General features: G+C 28.3%; 12 protein-coding genes across 12 annotated transcripts; 6 read left to right on the top strand and 6 right to left on the bottom strand. All coding sequences in view use genetic code 6, as the record gives it.

Annotated features, from left to right (window-relative positions):
- Positions 1 to 30: 30 nt before the first annotated feature.
- On the bottom strand, positions 31 to 981 carry SS50377_20199 (CHY zinc finger-containing protein; the record flags this gene model as incomplete). The annotated part of the gene is made up of 1 exon (XM_067904144.1): positions 31 to 981. One exon carries the CDS (start codon positions 979 to 981, stop codon positions 31 to 33), a length of 951 nt encoding a protein of 316 aa, XP_067767626.1.
- Positions 982 to 1,032: 51 nt separating this feature from the next.
- Positions 1,033 to 1,845, top strand: SS50377_20198 (Alpha/beta hydrolase family protein; the record flags this gene model as incomplete). Its single annotated transcript, XM_067904143.1, has 1 exon — positions 1,033 to 1,845. The coding sequence occupies one exon, from the start codon at positions 1,033 to 1,035 to the stop codon at positions 1,843 to 1,845; it is 813 nt and encodes a 270-aa protein (XP_067767625.1).
- Positions 1,846 to 2,464: 619 nt separating this feature from the next.
- Positions 2,465 to 3,412, bottom strand: SS50377_20197 (uncharacterized protein; the record flags this gene model as incomplete). Its single annotated transcript, XM_067904142.1, has 1 exon — positions 2,465 to 3,412. One exon carries the CDS (start codon positions 3,410 to 3,412, stop codon positions 2,465 to 2,467), a length of 948 nt encoding a protein of 315 aa, XP_067767624.1.
- A 472-nt stretch (positions 3,413 to 3,884) lies between these two features.
- On the top strand, positions 3,885 to 4,847 carry SS50377_20196 (uncharacterized protein; the record flags this gene model as incomplete). The annotated part of the gene is made up of 1 exon (XM_067904141.1): positions 3,885 to 4,847. One exon carries the CDS (start codon positions 3,885 to 3,887, stop codon positions 4,845 to 4,847), a length of 963 nt encoding a protein of 320 aa, XP_067767623.1.
- A 656-nt stretch (positions 4,848 to 5,503) lies between these two features.
- Positions 5,504 to 8,095, top strand: SS50377_20195 (uncharacterized protein; the record flags this gene model as incomplete). The annotated part of the gene is made up of 1 exon (XM_067904140.1): positions 5,504 to 8,095. One exon carries the CDS (start codon positions 5,504 to 5,506, stop codon positions 8,093 to 8,095), a length of 2,592 nt encoding a protein of 863 aa, XP_067767622.1.
- A 42-nt stretch (positions 8,096 to 8,137) lies between these two features.
- SS50377_20194 (uncharacterized protein) lies at positions 8,138 to 9,106 on the top strand (the record flags this gene model as incomplete). Its single annotated transcript, XM_067904139.1, has 1 exon — positions 8,138 to 9,106. One exon carries the CDS (start codon positions 8,138 to 8,140, stop codon positions 9,104 to 9,106), a length of 969 nt encoding a protein of 322 aa, XP_067767621.1.
- Positions 9,107 to 9,108: 2 nt separating this feature from the next.
- SS50377_20193 (Leucine-rich repeat protein) lies at positions 9,109 to 9,771 on the bottom strand (the record flags this gene model as incomplete). The annotated part of the gene is made up of 1 exon (XM_067904138.1): positions 9,109 to 9,771. One exon carries the CDS (start codon positions 9,769 to 9,771, stop codon positions 9,109 to 9,111), a length of 663 nt encoding a protein of 220 aa, XP_067767620.1.
- Positions 9,772 to 9,854: 83 nt separating this feature from the next.
- Positions 9,855 to 10,952, bottom strand: SS50377_20192 (uncharacterized protein; the record flags this gene model as incomplete). Its single annotated transcript, XM_067904137.1, has 1 exon — positions 9,855 to 10,952. The coding sequence occupies one exon, from the start codon at positions 10,950 to 10,952 to the stop codon at positions 9,855 to 9,857; it is 1,098 nt and encodes a 365-aa protein (XP_067767619.1).
- A 45-nt stretch (positions 10,953 to 10,997) lies between these two features.
- Positions 10,998 to 11,594, bottom strand: SS50377_20191 (uncharacterized protein; the record flags this gene model as incomplete). The annotated part of the gene is made up of 1 exon (XM_067904136.1): positions 10,998 to 11,594. One exon carries the CDS (start codon positions 11,592 to 11,594, stop codon positions 10,998 to 11,000), a length of 597 nt encoding a protein of 198 aa, XP_067767618.1.
- Positions 11,595 to 11,648: 54 nt separating this feature from the next.
- SS50377_20190 (uncharacterized protein) lies at positions 11,649 to 11,930 on the top strand (the record flags this gene model as incomplete). Its single annotated transcript, XM_067904135.1, has 1 exon — positions 11,649 to 11,930. The coding sequence occupies one exon, from the start codon at positions 11,649 to 11,651 to the stop codon at positions 11,928 to 11,930; it is 282 nt and encodes a 93-aa protein (XP_067767617.1).
- A 49-nt stretch (positions 11,931 to 11,979) lies between these two features.
- On the top strand, positions 11,980 to 17,892 carry SS50377_20189 (uncharacterized protein; the record flags this gene model as incomplete). Its single annotated transcript, XM_067904134.1, has 1 exon — positions 11,980 to 17,892. The coding sequence occupies one exon, from the start codon at positions 11,980 to 11,982 to the stop codon at positions 17,890 to 17,892; it is 5,913 nt and encodes a 1,970-aa protein (XP_067767616.1).
- A 28-nt stretch (positions 17,893 to 17,920) lies between these two features.
- On the bottom strand, positions 17,921 to 18,391 carry SS50377_20188 (uncharacterized protein; the record flags this gene model as incomplete). Its single annotated transcript, XM_067904133.1, has 1 exon — positions 17,921 to 18,391. One exon carries the CDS (start codon positions 18,389 to 18,391, stop codon positions 17,921 to 17,923), a length of 471 nt encoding a protein of 156 aa, XP_067767615.1.
- Between the last annotated feature and the right edge of the window lie 326 nt (positions 18,392 to 18,717).

Raw genomic sequence — 18,717 nt, 5'->3', positions numbered from 1 at the left:
GACCGTATGGATGGCTTTTGCTCACAAACTTCAGCCCGCAGTCGTTGCACTGACAAGTTACTAGTCCGCTATCCGCCCGAAAAAAACCCTTTTATACAATTTCCGCTGCTCCCGCAAAACGACTCTACGCTCCTCTCCCTAGGGAGTAAACTTCTTGCAAATTGGACACTTGTAGTCCATATGATATAATAATTCGTCATGACAGTGGCTATGGATCAGGTGACCGCATTTCAGCTCGATATGCCCGAAAATGCTGTGTTTAAGCTGGTCTAGGCACACTATACACTCACCTATGTCGGATCTGCATTTATGGGATACAAATCCTTTAGTGCTATAGCACATCCCGCAGGTATCGCAGTGCTTGCTATACTGCTACAAGCCGACCATACAACAGCCACAGGTGTCACAGTGGTAATTTGGCTTTGGCTCAGGTCCAATATCGCATACAAGCTTACATTTCGCACAGAAATAACTCCCAAACTATATATTGCAGTTCGTACAGGTTTGAGTAGGCAGCTGAACGAACTTACAGAAAATGCAGCGGAAATGCTCGGTTTCGAAGCGTGGGAGGTTATGATCCTCATTGTCGTTGTGACAAAAACGGCAGATGTAAAACTTTTTACACGTAACGCACTCGATTTCGCATCCTCGCACGTAGTGCTGGCAGCCGGTCAACGAGTCTAGGTACTGGATAGAATATAGCTTTTCAGACGGCGCCAGTTTGTTCATCGTGTAATTTGCGGTATTTCTGAATATTTCAATGTTTTCGTAGTCAGTTAGATCAAATTTGTATCCCGAAATTGGTAAATGATCGAAAATTATGTCCATATCCATTAGCTACTGCTTTTTGCGATCGTTGTTGAGAACTTAATATTTATACTGCTTAATATAAATACGATTAGCTTCATTGTTAATATTTCTGGTGTTTGGCTTCAGCTTAAAAATCCGCTAAAAAATTACGTGATTTTTATAATTGTTCATTATTCATTAAAAACCAGAATATGAGTATTAATAATATACAAAATTCTAAAAATGAAGGTATTTATTGACTCATAGCCAACGTTCATGCAATTGTAGGATATAAAAATTGCTACATACATGTATGGTTCACATAATAAAGAGAATATATTCTTTATTCATGGTTTAGGAAGCTCCACATAGTTAAATTATCCTGCGCTATAAAATCTGTCAGCTCAGTATAATTTATATACATTTGATTTACCAGGCCATGGGCATTCATAAGGTTTCGAAGATTATTCATTTACTAATTTGAGCACTCTTTGTTACTCTGTTCTCTAACATTTTTAACTAAAAGATTTTTACCTGATTGGTCATTCTATGGGTGGATTATTATCAGCTTAGTTATCAAAAATATTGGGTTGTAAAGGATTAGTGTTATCATGCACTGCAGGTATTAAGATAAACAAAATAAAACAACTTGGACTTAATATTATGAAAAAATCCGGTACTAGTATAATTAAGCATAAGCAAGCAGTTATTTCATCAATTTTAAAAGATATGAAATAAATTGGATAAGAAGAAGTTTTAATAATATAATAAAAATTGTTTGATGAATCCTATGAAGAATACATGAATACATTTTTAAAAATAATAAAATAATTTCCATTGAGTAATAAAGAAAATATTTTTAAGGAGATTACTGTTCCATATGGTATTATCATTTGTACTAAAGATAAGATGGTGGACAACAAGTCAATTCTTTAACTTCTAGAAAAATAAGCACATGTAATAAAAAAATTAAGAAAACGACACGAATTAACAATGTAAGACCCAGTACTATTTGCAGAAACCGTACTTGAAATTTTACAGCAATTAACTATGTGATGTTTGATTATATCATTAATAAATTTGTATTTGTTTATAACTAGTACTTATATAAATAAAATCTTCTATTTAGATAATATTGTAAACAATTTATTTATTTTTAAGAAGGATAACTAAATTTCAATATCAATTTTTAATTCTGTATTCCTTTCGATGAGATTATTAATGCGCATTACGATATTAAGTTTATGTTTAATTTATAATTTTTATTTATTATCTAGACGAATTGTCAAATTTATATTTGCATATGACTACAAATAAATACGAATAATGTTTATATAGAAATTTTGATTTGAAATTAATATTTGGCTGCCATATAATTTCATTAAAACTAACAATTCTGTAATTTTTAATTTGAAAAGTTAGCTAAACTTAAAAATAACTTAATTTTTTAGTTTAGTATAGTTCTATTAACGTCTTTTATATTATAAGTTAGTTTGATCACTAGAAACTCATCATAGAATAATTTATATTTGTAAGTAATTGTTAATTCAAAGTAAAAGTGTAGCTCAAAATTAGATAGTTATAGTTCCTATATTCTTTGTATGTGACTATGATTGATTAATATAAATTAATAATATTTCTATTAAACACATTTTTACTACACTAGTAGTATTATTCAGAATGAGAAAATAATACATACTAATTCCTAGGGCTTCTAATTTATGCTGAATCTAGAATGAAATAAATTATTAACTGTTTTTACTACTAACTAAGATTATTATGAGACTACCAAGAACAGGAAAAAATTAGAGTAGAACTGACGTGCACCAGAGTAACTCTTACGCTAGTACTAAATTATTTATTGCGACTTGCTAAAACCTCGGAATTTGAATAAATAAAATTATTTTATCACCTACACTAAATTTACTGATCTCAAGCTGCCACTGTACTGATATATATTTGTATTTTCATTTTAGCATGCAGATATTTGGACTTTGAAAATTGAATCACCCATGGGCATCGTTTTATTTTTCGTTAACCTCTATTTGCTATCATTATATGAATATTTTGATGATAAAAGTTATATCGTAAAGTTAGGACCTACGATACCAGCTTATTGAAGTTGAGATATGCTCTGATTTAAAAGGCTATATGTTTTATTAATTTTAAAGAGGTAGTTGTACATTCTGCGGAGTAGTGTCTTAGCTACTCTGCGTACCAGTTCTATATTTTTAACTCGTTATATTACCTGTAATAGGCGTTAATGGAATTTGAAATCATTAATCTATAGATTATGTTCCAATTTACACGAAAATAAATATTAAAACTTAGTGTTTTCAGAACATTACCGGCATAACTCGGGTTTTCTGCTACTATTTTGTACTTTTCTTCTTAATCTACCACGGCGGTCCCACCACATGCATTCCTGGCGCCCATTTTATCTGAGCAATTTGCTCACGGGTCTGGATGATGTAGATCTGGTATCCTTAAGCATAAATATCAGAAGTTCCGAGTACATCGAGCAGGTTTTTTATATTCCTGTGGAATGCGTGTAACCACGCACTGCCCTGGTGCAGGCAGGATCACACTCTGAGCTAGCGCTGTTGGAGTCTTTTATTGCCATTTATACAGGCGGATAATTTATTACCATCAGAAGCATCGCAGATAGCAAAGCCGGCTTCAGTATTGCAGTAGCATTATTCTGTTCTATTCCTGTACAGGAAGCGCATTTTCCATCTTTGAGAAAATAGGTTTTTTGCAAAGAGTGTAGGTTCTTTTCTGGTAGAATACGTCTATCACGCATTATAGCACGCGGTGTAGGAAGTTACTTACAGTAAATTCCCAGGGAGGTAGGCCAGCGGGTGCTTAGGGGTCCAGATCAGTTAGCGAAGTTAGAGATGCAGTCCTTACAGGTGGTGGAGTGGATTTAGTTTACGCTGCAATCGGAGTTTTGATTGCAGTTTTAGTGCAGGAGCTGCTGGTATCGAAGCCAACCCTACACGTCGTACCGGTTGCATTGTTATCGGCGCATGTATTCGTAAATTGCATACCAGGTAGTTCGTTCGGTGGCCGTGCTGAACTGAACTTTGTATACCATGTTCGTAATCCAGCCCTAGCAATTGTTGTGCCAGTTATAGAAGTTATCCTTGCAGGCTTAGCAGGTTGCTTTGTCTCCATCGTGGTTCAGGCGCCTGTCTGAGCAGATTTCGCAGGGACTTCCATATAAACTGTACCCGGCAGTGCATGAGGAGCAGGCGGTTGAGCTTATAGGGCTCGCAGTTCATTAATATTCTTGGTTACATTTTACGTATTTGTCATCTTCTACTTTGACGTCCCTTTGGGATTCCGTACAGGTGTCTTTGTTGGCAGAGCATTTCGTGCGAGATTAATGTCCACTGCGTACCAATCAGCGCATGCTGTGCATGCAGCTGCACTAGAAGACGTGTAGCAGTTCCTAGAAAATGCAAAGCAAGACTTAGAGTGATTTTCAACAGACTCGAAAAGCCACCTTTGTCACGGAATAGGGACGGGAATTATTGGTATCATCGTTGCCGATACATGTTTCCCGTTTGACTCTATCTGTCTTGCAGGTGGCAAAATTTCATATGCAAGGGAAAGATTGGTCATCAACACTATTGGAATACCTACGACCGATTAGAAATTTGTCATTCTTGCATTCCGAACAAGTTTCAGAGGTGCTACTGTAATTCTTGTATTCAGCATTTCAATCATCACGAATGCTAGCACTTGTAAGAAACTTGCCAGTTTCACAAGATTAACACTTTACTAACGCTTTTAGCTTCATTTATTTACAAGATGCTAGGTAAAAATCCTGGTAGGTGTGCAGTAGAGTAGCTAGAAACTATGGTTGTTTTATAATAGGAAAGGCGCGTATAGTTTTTAAGAGGACTTAAAAGTTTAAGTCTAGGTTAAAGCAGAATACAAATATTAGTAATAACATTAAAATTCAAATATGTACATATTTTGAAGATAAATTTATATTTTATTATCGCTTTTTATTACATACCTCGATAGTTCAAAGTATGCAAATTCTATGATAATTATAGGTTAAGTATTTTATTTATAGTTGGAAAATCCCAGATAATATTTATTTAGTTTATGAATATAATTATCATTATATTAAATTATTACATCAACTTATATTTTATTTATAAAGACCTTTCTCTCATTAATCTATAAATATTTTATATTAAACTATACTAATTTGTAGACATAATTTTTATATCTTTGATAACTAACACAACTTTGTTTTGTTCTTAAAGGATACTGATTTTATTATTTATTTGTACATTTTATATTTCCTACCAATATGATAGATAGATTTAAAAATTATAATTATTTTTCTAATAAAATTATTCATATATTCTATATTTTTATATCATTATTTTATTTATCACAAAAAGTATGATCATCACTAGTTGTATTTTGATAGAATTCAGTAGTTTACTTATAAGATAAGATAACATTTATTTTATATAGTAAAAAAGCCAATCAATTATAACAGATAGATCATTAAGTCTGGCAAGATTATGCAGTAATTTTATTCATCAATTATTAATAATAAAAGCATATGTATTTTATGTCTGTAATATTATATAATTGACTAGAATATTAATTTTCGTTTCCATTATTTTATAACATATATATTTATTATATAATTCAATACTTAATTATCCTTTCCTTTTTTAAATAAATGCAGGCCCAATATAACTAACTTTATACTCAGTTTCTATCATCAACCAACATATAAGAGCTCAAAAAAATAGCTTTTAAGCTTGACAAGTATCTACTAAACCATCAGGTTAGAACCGGTAGCAGCTAAGGCGATAAACTTCTCATTAGGGTTATTGAGCTTCTTAAGGAGCACCAACTATCTTCAGAGGAGATAACTCTATTCAAAGCTATCGCTTCTCATTCGCTTGCGCGCACGAAATTTGTCTCCTGGGAGGCTGTAGGACTGTTTTGGAGCCAGGCCGCTGACCTTTTCGCTAGCGCAGACTGTGATGACTCACTGCAAAAATACACACAAATACTAATTGACATTCTCTATAAACAATCAAAGCACAAAGTAGATCCTAGAAACGACGCAAAATCAATGCAAAAAATAGTAACACATTGCGTTAACTCAGCTGATAAAGTTGAAACAAAGCATAAAGTTTAGCTTATTATACTTTTAGGTGCAATTTTTAAAAATTCTGCATCGCAAATTTCGCAATTTTGGGGTGTACTGTTCGGAAAAAACGCTATTATTACAAAATTTTTAGCTAGTTCTGATATAACGATCGTTAGAGAAGCCTTAAAAACGCTTAATATTGCTGTTTTTGATTCCCGTAATGTTTTTAAATAAGCAATTTGTATGCCTGAAAAATTTAATATACTATCATAGTCTATAATCCAAGGAATTGCTATTTAGGAAACTATTGAAAAACTGAACCTTTTAGTTAAAAATGATGTTACATTTGATTTACTAATTCTTTCCACCTACGAAAATTTACTTTCAAGTATAAGCTGGTTTAATTTGAGACCTTAAATATTAACTTTATTACTGGAGAGTGGGGAGAGTATTAAAATAAAAACTCTAATTTTAAAGAGTTTAAAACGCGATATATCTTCCTCTTATAGTTTCAATGAGTTCCGACATGGACCTTATTATAGAAGTATTTTATAAAGATTTTATGCTCCTTTGGCTGATACAATTGACTTTTTAACCTTCTTTTATGACAATTAACACGATATTTGGAAAGATATTAATGGAGCTAATAATAATAATTAATTTGGAGTTTTCAATTAATGGGAATACGACTTTAGTAAAGAGTCAATAATCGATCAAATGCTGTTTTTAAGTAGTTTCTTGGCAATCTATCCAGCTCTAAGTGTTATCGTTGATCTTGCTCCTTTTGAAGAAAATTTGAAATTATTTTTAAATGAAGACGGAGAGAATAAGATACGCTCATTATATGAAAATATGATGGAAAGTGTATTAGATGAAAAAATTAACGAGGACTTGCTAAAATTTAATTTATCTTTGTTATAAGATTTTATTCAAGCATTTTAGCACGGTCTAAATTTGACTCTGGGTGTTCTTTCTAAGACGCCAGAGAAACAAACTACAAATTATCAATTACAGTTCTTTTTAGTTAAAAATGATCTGAAAAACCTGGTACGCCCACCAACTGTTGGTTTTGTCAATTCATCTCTGATTCAGTTTTATGAAGATTACGTTATTTAAGCCTTAAACCGTATTATCATGTCATCTGTACACGCTTCTGTTGATTTCAGATTTTTCAGTATAATATACCACACACCTGTATAAATTCTTGGTTTATTGGATGATTGCATCCGTGAATAGCTATAAAATTTAATTATCAACTGCTGTTTAGACGACTTTCAGCACGAAGATGAATCGCACTACGAGCGCTCACGCGTATTTTACGCTCATCAGACTCTGATATAGCTAGAAATTACATATGATGATATCAGCATTAACTCACCATTCATCCAGCAGACCCTAGAACTTCTCGTGGGCTTCATGACCGACAATAAGAATCCAGCAAACTTGAAGAAACCGCTCATGCAGACCATCGGAATTTTGGTTTAGAAGTATTTGGTGAATGCCAATTTGGTCGAAATTATCATCAAATTAGCATCCAAGCAATCAAGAGTCTAGTCCACCGCTTTGAGGGTAATAGGAATACTCTTTTAATAGCTGGACGAGAGCCTTGTTGTAAAGCAGTCGAATATCACTATTTCGTAGGCAGTTTCGACGTGTCTAGATGCTACAAATTCGAAGGATTCAACATTTTTTGCGTCTGTAGTCGCCATAAAAGAGCTATATCTTCGACTTTAGGTCCTAAATATCGAAGACCAGACAAACAAAATGAAAATTGTTGAACTTTAGAGCATCGTTTTTAACCAGCTTTCTGGTAAGTTTGAGAGCGTTTTAAAGAATTCAGAAATTTTGATTGTGAACCAATTTTCCATTCAGCAGTCGTGTAAGATGCTTTTACAGCTTTTAATTGCTATAACCGAATAACCAATTTCTAACTAAGAATAGGTTGACTGGGTTTATTTACAGTTGTAAAGTTTGTTTTAAAAGTAGTATCTTTAAAAGATTTTTGACAAGCTCGATGATATTGCTTATAAATTCAATTAAATTCATAAAAAAGCAGAGGACATAGTTAAAGAAAGAATTGTTAGATTTTAGATCGAGCTGGATATTCAGGAATAGGCAAAAGAGAAAATGCTAATTTACCATAATTTCGTTTAGGGCGAAGATGGAAAGTGAAAGATATATTATTATATAATAAGTATAATATATAATTTTTTAATGATCGTTAAGCCACATATAATTATTTAACACATCATTGACATATCTTAGTATACCAGGAGAATGATGGCAAATATTTGGACTTTATAAAATTTTGTACTTGATAAGTAAAGTCTTTTCATATTCATCAATGGGTCATATATTCAAACCTAAAAATAAATTTAAGTACTTTTCCCCAAGCATAAAATTACATTAAATACAACAGTATTTTACCATATTCCTATAAAATTTAATAATATTCATAATCTTAGGCCTTTGTTCGCAGTCAGATTTGAGGAACCCGAAAGAGCCGCATATCTTCTTCCGTTACATGACGATTAGTGTTAGTTTTATATTGAGAATTAAATATTTTACTTAACTTAGCAATGTAATGAAATTAAAACTCTTAAAGTTGAGCTTATAGAATAGTTTGACCCTACACCATGTCCATTATATAAGATTTATATAGATTTTGAAGCCTATGACTAGGTTCATATTAATCATCAATTATAAATATATCCTTCTGAAATCGGAGCTGCAGTATCCTAAAATAACGAGTTAATATCGACTTTCCACGAATTTATCAAAAAACCTGAAAATGCATCAAATCGAGCCTTTGCAATTACTCAACTTGATGGAACATTAGGCATATAGCTATCAACTGTTTTAGACGACTTCTGGACATTCTGCGAACGCTTTAAGCCTTATATTTTAATAGCAAAAAACAAGTTTATGGAGCAGCACGTCCTGAAGGTTTACGTTCACGAATATTCTTCTTTTTATAACTAACAATTTTTACATTCTAATTATCGTTAACTAGATTTTTCCTGTTATTTCCATTCCACTTTATGTTTATAATCTTAATCTAACTATTCTGCTTTCAAGGTTCATTGTGCACTCGACGATGCTATTTTACTCCATAAGATGGCTAGTGGAAATGTCTAAATTCTTGCCGAAATTGATGAATTTTAAACTGTTGAAAATCTTTGAAATCACTATGTTTCTTATACGTAAAACTTCTCAATTGAACTCCTCACGGCTTGCTCGAGCTCAATACAAATCTCATTGAATCCAGGAAGCTCAATTAAATCAAATGCAGACTCAGGTAGCCAAGGCTCCACAGTAACATCCTCAACAGTTCCAGGCAAAGAATCAATAAACTTGTCTAAATCTATTAGATCACCGTTTTCGTAACGAACTTATGTCTCGTTAAGGTGAAGAACATTCGGAAGCATTGCTAAGGCGTATTGGTAAAACTGAGGATCATTAAGGATTTCGTTACATAGAACATTTACTGAAATCAGAGATTTTATTTTTCCAAGGGCCTGTATCTGTTGTAGGTTCGTTATTTTATTTTGTTTCAGTGAAAGATATTATAGTTTGTAAATTGAGTCTCCGTTAATGGTAGTTTTATTGAAGATTTAAAGTGAATGTATACCGTTAAAATCTAATTAAAGACGTCTTAAGTTAGGCAAAAATTAGATAAATAGAATCTCTGTAATAGCGTTTTAAGATAAATCAAGTTCTACTAAATTTATACATGATGAAAGGACAGATACATCAGAAATACCATGTTGAATCCATCTAAAAGTCTAAATTGCTTCAGCATTCATTTGCTAAGAAATAACTAGAACATCGGAAAGCTGTAATTTCATTTAATGGATAGTGAAATTAATGTTATAAAGTATAATTTTGTTATATAATAAAATAATTCTTTGTTAAATGGTACAATTAAAACTCACCCATTTAGAAATTTGATCATCTCTTGGAATAAATTATCAGCACCAAGTTCAACGCTTATACCCGTTTTAGATATACGATCTACAGCTTCTACGAGATCGAATTTTTTGATATTTTCTAAGTTCTTAATGTATTAGTCCTATAAAGATAAAGTTTTTAATGGAGGTGATATTATATCTTAATCAAGAGTTTTAATAACTATATCTTCATCTTCTTCTCGTAAAATACTAACAGAATCGCTATTTTCTAACAATCTATCAATCTAAAGCATATCAAGTTTTTTGACACTTTTGCTATTTAATTAACTAAGTTAACTTTAACTACTACTCAAGTTATCCTCAACATTCATCAAATTTTTCACCCCTTACTCCATCATATACCTAATTTCAGTTTTTGTAGACTTGTAAACTATTTCTTCATCGAACAATAAATCAAAAATTTCAAAATAAAGCTGTTATCCTTCCCACCAAAACTCTAAATCAAAAAATATAGCTATTTATTTCATCTCATTTATCATAATCTCATTATTCTCATTATAAAAAATATGGTTTATTTGAAAATTTTCTTTTAATTTTTCTATAATCTCTCCTTAATTTTTTTCGTAACTTTTTGCTTAAAAAAATGAATTCTCAACATCAAATTCAATAATACAATTAGAACAAAAAACGAAATTTTGTATTTAAATTGAATTTTCTAGATTAGGCTGAAAATTATCAAAATTAGGAGCATAATATTAATCTTCTCGACCATTACTAAATACAATATTATCTTTATTATGATACAATATAGCTATTGTTGTTTTGAATATGAAAATTTAATCCTACCCTGGTGATAAAGAAACTGGGGTATGTGAGATCAGCTCAGAAGTTTGTGGATTTATTTATGATAAATATTTATTAGGAAATCTGAAGAAAAACAAGTCTGATTCAGAGGCTGCAAAGGATTACGCTCTTGGAGTTTTTAATACAATTTTATTAGTAAGAAGATTATAAATACCAGGTTTATCAATATTATGTAAAAGTGCATAAGGAATTTCATTAATTATCCTCATTGACTTAATATTAAATGATTATAACAAAGCAAAAAATTAATGCATTTTAAATACTTTTCAAACACTATAATATTTATATATTATATATCATCAGTGCTATTTTTATTTTTTAAATATTCTCTGCTGTTTTTATTCAAACTCCAAGGTTTTAATATCATGTCTAGTTGGTCTATATCTTCGCTCCAGTTATTCTTAACCATGCTAAAATAATTTTCTATCACGATAATAATCGTCTACTAAATATGAACTAGATCCTAATATTTACAATAATCTACTATTTTTCCTCATATCACTTCTAATAAAATCCAAGACACTTGAATGACTGGACTAAATCTCTTTATGTTTAATTCGCATTTATTATATATACTTACTCCATTCGTTATCAATTTTCTAAGATTTTTCCGTAAATCTAATGTGATCTGGGTTAAAATTTTATTCTATTATACATCTTGATATATTTAACACTAATTACTCAAAATCTAGTTACTTGGATTATTTTATAAAGTTTAATGGTAAGCATTAAGTTTTTAGCAAAAATGGAGATCCTAAAAGGTAAAGAGGATTAATATATTTATTAAATGACTGGTTTGAATTGTTATAATTAAAATAGATTGGTTTTTGATCGTGAACTGTACCTAATCTAGTCTAATGCTCATCTTCAATCTCCATCGAGCTAGAGCTTTCCATTATTTAATCCATCCTTATATAATATATGATAAATATTAAATTTCTAAACTAAAAATGGATGAAAAACAACGCTAAGCCTAAGTTTTCACAAGGCAAATTTGTTAGAAACAGAATTACTATGATACAAGGAATATGAGAGAAGAATTACAAAAACGAAGTGGTTAATAAGTAGAATTACAACAGTAAGAAATATAATTTGATGCGACAATTTAGTTAGAATAAGAGACTGGAATTTTCTCAAAAGACTACAATATGGAAGAATTAGGTAATTTTGAGCAAAGATTTAACGATCATGATAAAAAATTTAACGAACAATAATAATCTGATTCTGATTGATTTTGATTTCTAATCATATTAATTCATAATATTATAAGTATATATAAAAATGATGTAACTTTATACTAGACCTTTTGACCCATGCAATCATAGATTTTTGGTGTAAATTCAGGAATTCCTTAAGAATGATGTTAAATCTCTTAATCCTCAGGACCAACAACGGCAATAATTTTTAAAGCACTTATTACCATATCTGTCGTAGCATTTATAGTATTTAATTCCATAATAATTACAATACAAGTTCATAAAACCACCATAAAGATTAGAAAAAGGCTCTTCATTGTATTATGCAAATAAATTTATTCGTTAACCTATTAGATTTATTCCAACTATACCTATTTAATAAGTTGAACCTATAATAGCTATAAATTTTAGTACACTAGTTTCTAATACTAAGCTTAAATTTATTGAAGAACCGTTGAGGATTATAGCAGGTTTATATTAAGAAATAAATAAAAATGGTAGTATTACATACTTACCTGTAAGTGAAATGATGACAACTGATATTATACCTTAGTAATTCACTCATTTAATCTAAGATTAATCATTTAAGTGTTTCTTTATGAAAGTACCAGATTTGACAAAGTTGAAGATAGTTTATATTATAGAACGATATTCTTCTGATACAGACAAAGCTATCTAATATTATACAGGTTAGAAAGTGTCAAATAATATTTTTAATAAAGATATTATCAAAAATATTAGCTAAAACCTTATGTTTCCATTTCTAATAGGGGTAATTGATATAAATTAAAGTATGGCATCTAGTAATATAATACAAAATTAGTATTCAGAGTATTTCAATTAACAATAAGATTCATTATTCAAAGAATTAAATTATACTATTACTCCATATAATACTTATTAAGTATCAGAAAGCAAGATGTATAAGTATCCCAAACTTTTCAAAAAAGATTTAACTTAAATAATTCCTTTATTGTTAGCTTCTGATAAATATATTAATGTATTTTTATTAACAGTAAGATTTAGCTATCTTAATTGGGGAAAATAAGAAATGAACAAAATTATACTCACACAAGAATGTTATCCTGAAATATTTTATGATAATGAGTCTTGCTTAGTTAACAATGACAAATTTATTCAAAATTAAATTAAAAGTATTAAAGAAATTGTTTATCTAAATTAAACTCAGTAAATTTCTGATGACGAAGCAAATGATTAATTATTGAAATTTTAGTCAAGTTTAGTATTTGTTATAAAAACTAAGATTAAGCAATAACATGTTGTTGAATATTTTACATATAATACAACTTATAGTCTTAAAATAGATAATTAAATATTCAAGGAGGTCTATATCTTTTAAAAAATAAACTAAAAAGAATAAGATTAGAAAAATCATCTTTTTTATGATTATAAGGTTTAAAATAAACTTATTATTAATAAAATGAAAATATATTTACCTAATATAGATAATAAAAATCTCTTTATAAAAATATAAATCAGTTAAAGGTAATAAAACACAAAAATATCATATTTTAACTTCATTTCTTCATAGAATTTAAATACAAACTAGTATTTAAGTAGCGAAGTTTGTACATCAGTCATTTAGTCAAGAGTTTATTATAAATTCTACAATGATTTCTAGTTTTTAATTCCACTTTCTATTACAGTTTTTGATTAAGTTGAGTTTGTTATTTTTGAAATTAATCATAAGTTGGAATAAATTCCTCAATATTTCGCACAAACTGATCTTCTTTCTCTTCTTTAAAATTCATAATGTGAACTTATATTATATAGTTTTAAATCTGTGTAGTAATCTGAGAGTAAATACACTGGAATTTTAAGTTTCAATAATTATAAGATCAGCCCATTTTATTTTAATAATGAACATGAATCACAAATGATTAAAACGATTTTCAACTCCATAAGTAGTATATCGGTGTTTGCAGATTCAAATATTGATAAGGATGAGTAAATATAGCTTTTTAGTTAACCAATTTTACTTCTCAGAAATTATATTGTTATTTATATTTAAGTACTAATAGAATCATTATTTAACGAGGATAATCCAATTATATTTAAGGAAACCATTTGGATTATTTTGTTATTAATCAATCGAATTTAAACAAAATCTACGAAATAATAAAACAATTTGTATTAAATATAAGAGGTTTCATCCTAAATAACTGCAAAATATTCGTATCTTGAAGTTTTAGGAAAAGATATTTTTTCAGATTTTCACATTCTTAAAGAGGGTTATGTTAAAACCGACCCTTTTTATTTTTAGTTGATTACTATATTCTGGTCTACAATTGAACATTATTCTTCTGATGCTTTATAAACATTCTAGTAAAAAATAATTAATATTTTTAATATTTAAAACAAGGAGTATTTTAAGTATTTATAAGAAAAGAAGTTTTTACATACTCAGACAACTATATTTGGTATTAATTTTTTATATTATATGATTAGATCTCGAAATATGAACTTAAATAATATTAGCATTATTTAGTTTTTATAGGTTATAAGAAGGTCATTATTTGAAATAGGAATATAAGTTAGTAATGATAATTACGTTTATAATAGAAACATAGTATCAGATTAACTAGCTTTTATTATTTTTTAGTATACTCATTAATCATTAAATTAGTATGATGATGCTGTTTAAATCTTAGAGTGTTTCTTTGAATCAGTTATTACATGGAATATAGTTAAATTCAATTTTATATTCAATTTATTTGTTAGTTTATTAAATTATACATAAGTTAAAAATGATTAATATTTTTATATCACATTATTGCAATAATATTATCAGGTTCTATATAATAAGGTTAGATTATATTATTAAACAAATTTAGTTGAAGCTGATACAAGAAGATAATAGATCAGCTAGGATTTATTAGAAAAATTTTTAGATAATTTATATTACTATACCTATTTTATTCTTGTGTATAAACACATAATAACAAACGATCTAGAAGACTAAATAAATGGTACCATTATTAACGTTTTATTAGAGTTAATTAAATTCATTAAAATTAATTAAATTAAAACTAAGCCAACATATTCATTTAAAATAATGACAATACTTTTTTCGTGGATTTTTATTTAAGATGATGAAGATATCGATTACATTAATGTTGTAGACAATCCTTCTGTTATTATTCTAATAACAAATTAAATTAATTTAGAAATAATTTTGACTGATATCAGTTAATTATCATCATTGATTAATGAAGAAAATGTTTCAAATCGATTAAATTATAGTTTGTAAAGTAATAATAATGCAGTTAAAAAATTATATTTCAGCTATAATTCATTCTAAGAAAATATTATATAATTTGATAATAAAAGATCAAAAGATTATCTTATACAGACAAGACCAGCTGAAATTGCGGCCAAAGAAAAATAGTAGAAATGTTCATTTTTATTTATCAATGCATTTAATTAATATTTTGATTCTTTTATATTTGATTATTTAACTATCATCGACACATATTTAGATAGAATGCAGTCAGTTGTCAGCTAGTTATAGCAGTAATCACTAATTAATATTATTGATCTTTTTATGAAACTGTTTGAAACAAAATTAATTAGTCCTACTGTTAACGATATGATATCATCAATTCTTAAGAAAATTTCTAATATTCTATTTCAAATTTGTATCTTTGAGTGGTTTTAACAAAAATAATTTGATTTTAAGATAAATAGCATGCTATTATAAAAAATTATCAATGCTTCATTTTTACTTTTAAAATATTTCAATTAATGTCCTAATTTTGCTGATATTTTCATTAAGTTGTTATTAATTTAAAAAGCATAAAATAAACAGATAGATAACTATGAGGTTGAAAATTAAATTTATACTTTTACAGTTAAAAATTATAATAATTAAAAAATAAATTATTTTGCTAACTAAATATAGTTACTAATTCTATAATCCTAAAATTTACAGGATCTTATACAATCACAACTAAAATTCAGTGAAAGTTATCTTTAAAGATAAAATATTGTTGTTCAGAGTTTACTTGTACCTGAAAAAATTGATAGAATTATAGTTGATGTTCAATCAGTGTTAACACATTCAATATAGTTAATTCAATCTGAGTCTAAGTTATAATGTCTTAATAAAAGTCATATTATTTCTGCATAATAAATTTTGCTTAATTCTTTAAATTTTTTCCCAGGTTTTGTTAAAATGCATTATGAAACACTATAGACTATTATTGGTCTTACTCCAGAAAATTTCTCAGATGATGATTAATTTTTAACTATCTCGCAAGTTAGGAATTTTGACCAGCCAGTATCACATATTAAATCATTATAAGCCGCATATTTACATATATATACTGCATTTTATTTAGCATCAGTAATTAAAAATACAAATGAGATAGCATTATCAACCTACTTTTAATAAAAATAATATAACAAATAAATCGGCTCTTACATTTAGTAATATATTTACAATATATTACTCGTTAAGGTTAAACATATAATGCCTTATATTTAACCATTTTAACTACCAAGTAACATCTAATCATTTTATACTACTAGAGATATTATCAAACATTTATAAGAAGCAGAATAAATATTTTTGCTTAATTTTTAAAATTAAAACGTTTTTATCATTTAATCTATGTTTAAATAATTAGAATTAATTGGAGATAAAAAAGATAAAGTATAAAGATACTTTTTTATTTAAAATTAAATACAAGATTTTGAACAATTTGCACAATTCTCTACAAATTTAAGATTTGGTAGGATAGATGGTGAACTTAGTGTTTATTTAGCATTATAGAAAACAAAAACATAAGAAATTTTTGATGTATTATTGAATTTTGATGAATCACTTTCTCTTAATAATTTAGATTCCATATAAACATCTTTTCCAGTAGCTTCTATGAAATAATTAATTCTTATTGAACAAGAAATTGACTAATTATAAAATCATTAGTTGTCAAAATAATTGCTATAAGAACTAATTAAGCTTCAAATTGATGCGGCTACCTAACGTTATTTTAATGATTATTGTTATTCGAAAGAACAATTATTGTTACTTGAATCTGACCCATTAATAAACTATTCTAATTCATTTTTCACATTTCAAATTATCTAAAACTAAATGTATCTGGTATTATTAATTTGTGATCATCCTCTTCCATCTTATGTATAATCCTAACCAGTATCGATTAAGGCATATTTCAAAGCATCACCAATGTTATACGGACTTATTTAACTAATGTATATCAATCATTATAATAAAGTTGATCACGTTCAAAATTTACTATAATTCTTACAGAAAAAAATTATCAATCTTGATCAAGCAATGGACTTTAAGTTAGCCAGTTAATTCCAACTATAATAAATAGACGATGTTTAAATTGATGCTGAATTTTTCGACATTGATCAAACTGATGATATTACCAGCAAGCTAATTTCTCCAACGTTTAAGGAACTCAAGTAATTAGAAATTGCCCCATCGCTGAAGCAATCACTACCAAATTTAAGCCATAAAAAATCCTCCTTACGACTCCAATTAGAACTATCTCTAGAATCGTCATAATCACCTGATCCTACTATATTACCAGGGTTGAAAAAACCGTTTAACATCCTAATTGACGATATGTAATAATCTGATGACCAGGTCCTCTCCATAAATTCAGCCCAGTAGATGCTAATCATGTCACCATAAATGCCGAAAACTGCTAGGTGCTATTTGAATCAAGACTCACCCCATTACTCATCGAAAAAGGCTATTGAGGAGCGAAAATTCTTCACTATTATCTAGGAAAATGGATCAGTGTAACTAAAGAATTAGTTTTCAATAGAAAGTAGTTTAGAAATTTATAACGAGTTGTTCATTTGCATCTTGTAAAAAATCAAATCTAATGAAAAATTTTAGAAAAAGGTTGATATTTAGCTTATTAATCAGATGATTGAATAACTTTAGATTGATAATAGAGTTGTTGTCGATAACTCTGGGTTGAAATTTGGTGAGTGAAAAATAAACTGTACATAGTTAATAAAAATCACAAATCAAACGTGGGGTTGTATTTTAGCCAATCTATATTAATTTTGTCTCGATCGCCTGAAAAAGCTTGTCCAGAGGCTATCCATGGTCTAGTAACTTAGTAATCTCCTGGTCCTGGAGTGAATGCGTATTCATATTTCACGGGAAACCTATCTGATGCATAAATTTTTCTTTATACTTACTTTTTAGTTTATTGATATGTAGCCCCTGGGGTAATCGATTTAGTAGGTATAGATTTATTTGTTTAATATAGTGATGGTTTTGATTAAGTAAATACTGTATGTTTTCTTTATGGTGAGGTTGCTTAATACTTAATATTTTGCCTTTAAGGAGAATGTGGAAAAATATAATTTTAACTTGTTTTTTAAAGTTTTGGTGTATATTTCGCAGGAGATGGTGAAATATCTTACCCTAGGTCATCATTAAACATCTTATAAAGCTTTCTGAAAATTGGTCTGTTTTAGTGCATTTTAAAGGTTTATGAGAATCATTATATATAATGAACTAAAGTTTTATTAAAATAATTTTTCTTGATAAATAAAATTAATATTTCATCAAAAATAAAGATATTGATCATAAAATTTTTAGTATGCATCAAAATAGTGTATTATTAAAATTATTTAAATCTTCAACTTAATGAAAAAATGAATTTATTCAACGATATGAAATTTTAAATAAGTATATTAATATATGCCACTACCAATTTAATTACTTAGATATCTTGATAAGTTAAATGTATAAACCTAATCTCGGTATTCAGTACTGGTATTTCTTAAAATTATTATTACTTGTATT

This window comes from Spironucleus salmonicida, chromosome 1 (assembly GCF_000497125.1).
Source record: "Spironucleus salmonicida strain ATCC 50377 chromosome 1, whole genome shotgun sequence".
In the NCBI taxonomy this organism is placed as follows: Eukaryota; Fornicata; order Diplomonadida; family Hexamitidae; genus Spironucleus; species Spironucleus salmonicida.
This window is presented reverse-complemented; position numbering and strand designations above follow the sequence as displayed.